Raw genomic sequence first — 7,643 nt, 5'->3', positions numbered from 1 at the left:
TTGAAATTCAAATTTGATGCAGACAGTTGGATTCAGGTTCTGGGGTCCTAGTTGTTGGGAGACAAGGAAATTCCCAAGGTCTGCCCCTAGAGATTTGGATGTAGTTGCTCTTAGGTGGGCCCCAGGAATCATTTTCAAAAGGTGATTCTGGTCTGTAGTTATGTGTGGGATCCACTGGCTTGAAAGTCCTTGTGGACCCTGTCATGGACTGAATTGCATCCCCCTAAAATGTGTCAACTTGCATAACATGATACTCATGAAGAGTGTGCTTCTTAGCTCAAGAAAATACATGAGACTAAATGGGTGGCTCCTGTCCACAGGTGAGATGAGCAGGCAGAGAGGGTCAGGAGCTGGTTGAAAGGACATAGGAAATCAGGGGTGGAAAGCAGGAGTGTGCTGTCACAGTATGGGGAGAGCAATTAAGAGTCACATAACAATGTATGCATAATTTTTTGTATGAGAGACTAACTTGAATTGTAAACTTTCACTTAAACTATAATTAAAAAAAAAGTGTCAACTTGGTTAGGCCATGATTCCCAGTATTGTGTGGTTGGCCTCCATTTTGTGTTTGTAATTTTATGTTAAAGAGGATTAAGGTGGGATTGTAATGCCCTTGCTCAGGTCACATCCTGATCCAATGTAAAGGGAGTTACCCTGGGGTGTGGCCTGCACCCCCTTTTATCTTACAAGAGATAAAAGGAAAGGGAAGCATGCAGATAGTGGGTGACCTCATACCACCTAGAAGTAGAGTGCGTCCTTTGGACCCGGGGTTCCTGCACGGAAAGCGCCTAGTCTAGGGGAAGATTGATGACAAGGACCTTTCTCCAGAGCCAACAGAAAGAGAAGGACTTCCCCTGGAGCTTATGCCCTGAATTTGGACTTCTAGCCTACTAGACTGTGAGAAAATAAATTTCTCTTTTTTAAAGGCATCCACTTGTGGTACTTCTGTTATAGCAGCACTAGATGACTAAGACATGCCCCTTATAAGACAGATTCTATGAACTATGGCGCCCTAACACCCATGACCAGGGCAACATTCCTTAGGGTTAAGCACTGCCCTCTCCCTGTCAAGTCAGCCCTGACTCACGGGGACTCCAAGCACAACTGAACAAAACGCCGCCCAGTCCTGCACTATCCCCATGATTGGTTGTGGATTGGACCATAGGGTTTTCATCGGTTAATTTTCAGAAGTAGATCACCAGGGCTTTCTTCCTAGTCTGTTTTATTCTGGAAGATCTGCTGAAACCTGTTCAGCATCATAGCAACATGCAAGCCTCCACTGACAGATGTGTGGTGGCTATGCTGAGGTACACTGGCCCGGAACTGAACTCAGGTCTCCTGCATGGAAGGTGAGAATTCTACCACTGAGCCCCCAGTGTCTCTCCCTCTCCCACTAACCTGTTGCATTCAAGTTGATTCCGACTCATGGTGACCCCATGTGTTACAGAGCAGAACTGCTTCATAACATTTTCTTGGCTGTAATCTTTTCTTTTTTTTTTTAATACTTAATTGTGTTTTTAGAGAAAATTTACATAGCAAATTAGGTTCTCATTTAACAATTTCTATAGATGTTATTCAGTGACATTAGTTACACTTTTCACAACGTGTCAGCATTCTCATCATTTCCATTCTTGTTGTTCTGTTTCCATTAATTTAGCTTCCTTGTCCCACCTTACCTTCTCATCTTTGGTCTAGGGTAACTGTTGACGATTAGGTCTCCTTTAGATGATTGTTTAGAGGAGCACAGTACTCATGGGTGATATTATTTATTTTATGAGCCATTCTGTCTTTTGACTGATAGGTGGCCACTGGGAGTGGTTTGAGTTCCAAGCTTAAGAAGTAGCCCAGGGCAATAGTCTCAGGGGTTCCTGTAGTCTCTACCGGTCCAGCAAGTCTGGCCTTTCTTAGGAATTTGAGTTACGTTTTACATTTTTCTCCCATTCTATCCAGGACCATCTATTGTGTTCCTCTTCGGAAAGGCTGGTAGTTGTAGCCGGGCACCATCTAGTTCTTCTGGTCTCAAGGCAGGTAAGGCCATTTTTCCTGCAAACTATTAGTCCTGTAGGTTAGTTTCTTCTTTGAGACTTTGGTTTTCTTCTCTTTTGCTCCAGATGTGTAGAGACCAATAGCTGTACCTTAGATGTCTGCTTGCAAGCTTTTAGGACCCTAGATGCTACTAAACTAGGATGTAGAACATTATCTTTGTGAGCTATGTTATGCCAATTGACCGAGCTGCCCTCCCCACAAGACTATGGTCCTAAGCCCTCAAACCCAGTAATCCAGCTCCATGAGGTGTTTGGTTATATGTAGGAAGTATCCATAACTGTGCTTTATTTTATATACGAATATATATGCAGCACACACAAATGTGTTATACACATTTACCTACAAAAACACCTATACTTGCATACACATATATTCATATATGCTTACCTATACATGTATAGGAGCCCTGGTGGTGCAGCAGTTAAGAGCTCAGCTGCTAAACAAAAGGTCAGCAGTTTGAATCCACCAGCCGCTCCTTGGAAACCCTATGGGGCAGTTCTACTCTGTCCTATATAGTCGTTCTGAGTCAAATTGAATTGATGGCAATGGATTAATACATATGTAAGCACAGATACCTACCTATGTAACCACTCATGTATTTTTTAGTTAACGGTGTTGTTGCAAAATTGTATATGTTATGCTTTTTACCAAAATTGTCCCTTATTCTTGTGTCATCATTTACCTAGGTCACGTTGTGCTGACTTCATCCTTATTTGGTATTGCCTTACCCACCCATCACCAAAACTAACAAGTGTTTACTATCTAGAAGTAAAGCGAGAATGCTCATTAGAAGCAAGGATGGCGAGACTTTGTCTCACATACTTTGGATATGTTATAAGGAGGGACCAGTCCCTGGAGAAGGACATCATCCTTGGTAAAGTAGAGGGTCAGTGAAAAAGAGGAAGACCCTCAATAAGATGGACTGACACAGTGGCTGCAACAATGGGCTCAAGCATAACAACGATTGTGAGGATGGCACAGGACTGGGCAGTGTTTCGTTCTGTCGTCCTATCTAGAGTGACTCACCCTCCCATCCCTGGTAACTACCAAAGAATGTTGGCTTTCTGTACCTACGTATTCTTATCTTTTTATAAAAGTGAGATCATACAGTATTTGTCCTTTTGTGATTGACTTATTTCACTCAGCATAATGTCCTCCAGATTCACACACGTTGTAATGTATTTTGAGAACTCACCATTATTCTTTATGGCTGCACAGTCTTCCATTGTGTATGTACCCGTTTGTTTATCCATTCATTTGTTGATGGGCACACAGGTTGTTTTCACCTTTTTGCTACTGTGAATAATGTTGCAATGAACATAAGTGTGCATATGTCTGTTCATGTCAGTAGCTTTAGTTCCTTAGAGTATATGCCTAGGAGTGGGACCGCTGGATCATAGGGTATTTCTATTTCTAGCTTTTTTAAGAAGCTTGACTGTAATCTTTATGGAAGCAGATTGCCAGGACTTTCTTCCACGGCACTGCTGGGTGGGTTCGAACCGTCAACCTTTCTGTTTGCAACAGAGTGCAAACCGTTTGCACCACCCAGGGACCTCCTCTCCCCCCTAGAGCCTTCTTAAATCCCTAAGGCCCCAGAGAGAATGAGAGTACCTGCTCCCTTCCTCTTACTGGGCAACGGGCTCTGTTAGGTGGCAAAAAGGCAGTAAAGATGGACGACACAGGAGACCCACCTTCAGTGGCAAGGGTAGAACCAGCTCATCTTCCCTCCTCACTCCACCCCACAGTGCTCCATGCAGAAGCCCAGCCCCTAAAAGACTGTCACTTGCCCTTCTGGAATCTGGTCAAGTGCAAAGGTTCCTCTTCTTAGCTCCTTGGTCTTTCCCGGAAACTCTACCCAGTGGGGCCAGCTCCAGGGGGCATGTCGCGCAATTCTGCAGAGTTGGTCTGGCCTGGAGGGCCTCTCCCAGGCTTTGGGAGCCAGGGACTCAGGCAGGGAAGAGGGCCAGCGAGGCATTCTCAGTGACCTTTGGTTCGCTGGGAAAGACTCAAAACCAGTAAAAGTTTAGCAAGCACCATTTAATGGTTGCCAAAACTTAAAACCCATATTTTTTTCCAAATGCACACTTTCTGAGAGGTAGAAAGACTATTTGAGGGCTCTATACGAAAAGATCTTTAGTTAGCTGTTTTTCCCTAGAAAATTTCCAACCCACCTGCTCTTGAAATTAAAACAAAGTATGTCATGAACTCAGTAAGATCTTCCGGTATCTTACTTCGTGACTTTGGGTGCGTTGATTTCAGCCTCTGAACCTCAATTTTCCCTTCTGCAGAGGCAATTTCCTGGTGGTTGGGTAGAACACTGGTAGTGGGGCCGGGGCCCTGGCTGCTGAGTGAGAAAGAGCCCAGAGTCCTGGCCAGAAACCTTTGGCCTGCTCAGACACCCCTTTCGGGTTTCTGTTTGTTGTTTTTCTATTCTCTGTACCCTTCCCATTCAGGTTGCCCACTCTCTCTCCCATCCTGGGGGAGGGGAAAGGCAGTCATTCACATGTTAGTGTAAACTGATTTCTCTTAGGGATTTTTTCCATAGTAACCCTGATCTTTCATTCACTCAATATTCATTACCGAACCCCCTGTGCCAGGATCTGGGCTGGGCATCTGGAATCAAAAACGAAAAGACCCCATCTCTGTCCTTAAGTGGTCTTCCCTAATTTTCAGCCACGTGGGAACAGACAGGAGAAATAAAATTTTGGGGGCTGGAGGGATGCGGCCCAACATTGCTTCTCAGGAAGGTCGAGTTTGAAGCGAAGTTTCCGGTTCTGTTCCTTTTCTGACTTTATAATCACCCTTCCTGTTGCCCTAGAGTTGTGAGGCTGTTGAAGAATCTTTAGAACCAGGATCTCACTTCAGAATCAGGAGAGCCTGGAAGGTGGCTCTAGTTTTACCATGAGAAAATAAAGCCTCAGAGAGATGAACAATCTGGCTGCTGGCGGGCTCTAGGCAGAGATAAGAGAAATGGAAGAACTCAGAGGCGACGTGGAGCTCGGCACTTGGGGTCATTGATGAGGTTGCTAGAAGCTGGGCTAGGCAGCTAGGTCACAGGTGGGGGAGACAAAGCTCCCACCCTCCAGGCAAGCTCCCAGAGTTGTTTGCATCAGTTCTCATTACTGTGTGGGCTGGGGAGAGCTTTGCATTTCTAAGATCTACCATTCCCTTTGGGGTTGAGATTATCACCTGGAAGAATTTAAAAAGAAACACTCATGGTGAATTTGGGCAAAACACAAAAAGGAGTACTTCAACTTTGTGCTCAGCGTAGATCATAATTTTGTTTTTTTAAATATAGACAGAAAAAAAGAATATTAATAATCTTGCTCCCTAGACGGCAGGGTTGTTTTCTAAACTATTTTATAGCTTCCAACTACTGTATTCAGTAATGAGCATATGTTCCTATTATCATCAGAAAATACATGTTATTTTTTAAAATACCATCAGCTTCATGTCAATCGTTGACCCTGAATAATTTGTCACCTCTTTGGGCCTCAGCTTTCTCACCTGTAAAATGGAGAGCTGAATTACAAGATCTGAGTCCCTTTCTCTTTGAAAAATTCAAATTAACTTATAGGGGGTACCTGAGCTTAGAAAGTCGGCCAGGCATTGGGCTCCTCCTGGAAAAAGTGAGGCTGAAGCAAGATCTCAAGGGAAGGAGAGAGTCTGGAATGATGGGGTGGGGGTGGGGAGTGAGAGCAGGAAGGAGCGGAGGGAGCAGAGAGGGCCAAGGGTGGCCAGTCTGGAGACATGCTAGACTGGGAAGATCCATTTTAGAGAACTGGAGGAGTAGAGGGGATGATGTCAAATTGGATTTAGGCCTGCGAATGAGATGGAGTCACAAGGCTGGGCAGGATACCTGAGGGTTCACAGGGCTGGCGCTATCTGGAGGTGCCGGAAGCACCTTGGAAACGCTGGGTGAGGCGAAGCGCACATCCTGGATTGGCGGTACCCATTTCCTACAAGAGGCCATTTCCTTCACATTAGGGCCTGAACCAAGTGTTGACAAGGGGCGGGGGGTACCAGGGTGCTCCTGGCACCAGAACACAGTGGTCTCCCAGCACACAGTAGGTGCTCAATAAATACTGAATGAATGACTACGTCATTGGGAAAGACATCTCTAGGCCTCGGTTTCCTCAACTGTGAAATGGCAGGTTGGGATGGAGACTGTAAATGACTGGGGAGACTAAGCCACAGCAACATTATGTACTCCCACGCGCAACACTCCCGTAGGGTGGTACCAGCCCTACTCAGCAAGTCGGCAGGCACATTGAGGCTCAGAGGGGCTGAGTCACTGGTTCGCGACTGCAAACCCAGCTTTTCCCACTCCACGCCGCTGTGCTAGTCACTTCCAACCTAAAAGCCACGTGCTGTAACCTAGTTTGGCCGCGAAAGTCTGAGCAGAAAGAAGGCGCCGGACCTACGGACACCTGGCCAGAGCCGCCGTCCCGCAGGCCTCCCCCCGCCCTCTCGCCTGTGGCATCCCAAGGCCCGATGGCACTTCTGGTAGAAGCTCGAGTTAGAGGCGGAGGGGCCCAGAAAGGGGTCCAGTCCTGGAGCAGCTCCGACGGGCTCGAGGCTGCTGCGCTCAGAGCGCGACATGAGGTGGGCGTTGGTTTCTACAAGGTGGCGGTGGCAAGGTGGTGCAAGGGCTGGCCTCCAAGTGCGTAGGTTTTCAAAAGCAGGAGGAAACCGACAGGGCTTCCGCGCCCTCTTGACGGGGTTGGGGTGGGGGGATGGGAGTCACAACGGTCCCACCCGAGCCGCAAGGCAGTAGTCCCCACCTCTGAATAGGAGGCGGGGAAAGAGTGGGTAGGGGGTCTGAGGCCGGGGGAGGAGTGAGAGGACCCAAAAGCTGCGGGAGGACGGATGGCGCGAACGGAACCTCCTCGGCAATTCGAGGCATCCTTTCCCGGGGATGATAACCGTTTGGGTCCCAATGACTCGTTTCCCGGCCCTGAGTCCTATTCAGTGACTGGGAGCGGGAAGGGAGTTTGACATCCTAAGTCCCACCCTCTGGCCGCAGGCCGAGGCCAGAGAGGGGAAGTTATTTCCTCAAGGTCACGCAGCGAAAGAGCGCGGAGCCAGGGCCAGACCTCAGAAGTCCAGCCCTCTTACTGTCACCCCCAAACCTGGTCCCCCGCAGCCCCGCGCTCGGGGGAAGGAGCATAGCGCAGACGAGAACTGGGCGACTAGATTTGGGGGTGAGAGGAGTGTGCCGGCACCTCACAGTCCCAGCTCCAGATATAAAGGGAGCCTCTTTCCGGAAGCCGGAGATCCGGGAGCCACGCTGCTGGCGCTCTTCGCGCGGGACTGCCGGAACAGGGACGCCGAGGGACTAGGGGGCGCGGGGCGCCGGGACCCCGGCTCCACCTTCCGCGGGCTAAGACGGCGCGAAGCGCGCGGCCCCTTTAAGAAAGTTCTCTAGGCGACTTCATCAAAGTTTAAAAAGTTGTCGTGGAGAACGGAGCCGGGGAAGAAGAGCTAGGGAGAGAGATGACGAGCGGAGAAGACATACCCTCGCGGAGGCTGGCGCGCCGCGGCCCGGGCCGGGGCGAGCCCGCAGTGGGCGGCGGGGATTGGCTGCGCCTTCCCCC

General features: G+C 48.4%; 1 protein-coding gene across 1 annotated transcript in view; it reads left to right on the top strand.

Annotated features, from left to right (window-relative positions):
* The first annotated feature begins 7,542 nt into the window (after positions 1-7,542).
* The window catches only part of RBPMS2 (RNA binding protein, mRNA processing factor 2), a 30,625-nt gene continuing 30,524 nt past the window's right edge, over positions 7,543-7,643 (top strand). The window contains exon 1 of the mRNA XM_023729856.1: positions 7,543-7,611. Within this exon, the coding sequence (XP_023585624.1) occupies positions 7,543-7,611 (69 nt within the window). The remainder of the gene's footprint in view (positions 7,612-7,643) is intronic.

The sequence above is a fragment of the Trichechus manatus genome, unplaced genomic scaffold (genome assembly GCF_000243295.1).
Source record: "Trichechus manatus latirostris isolate Lorelei unplaced genomic scaffold, TriManLat1.0 scaffold00030, whole genome shotgun sequence".
Classification (NCBI taxonomy): Eukaryota; Metazoa; Chordata; class Mammalia; order Sirenia; family Trichechidae; genus Trichechus; species Trichechus manatus.
The sequence above is the reverse complement of the archived record's forward strand: the minus strand, read 5'-3'. Positions and strand labels throughout refer to the sequence as shown.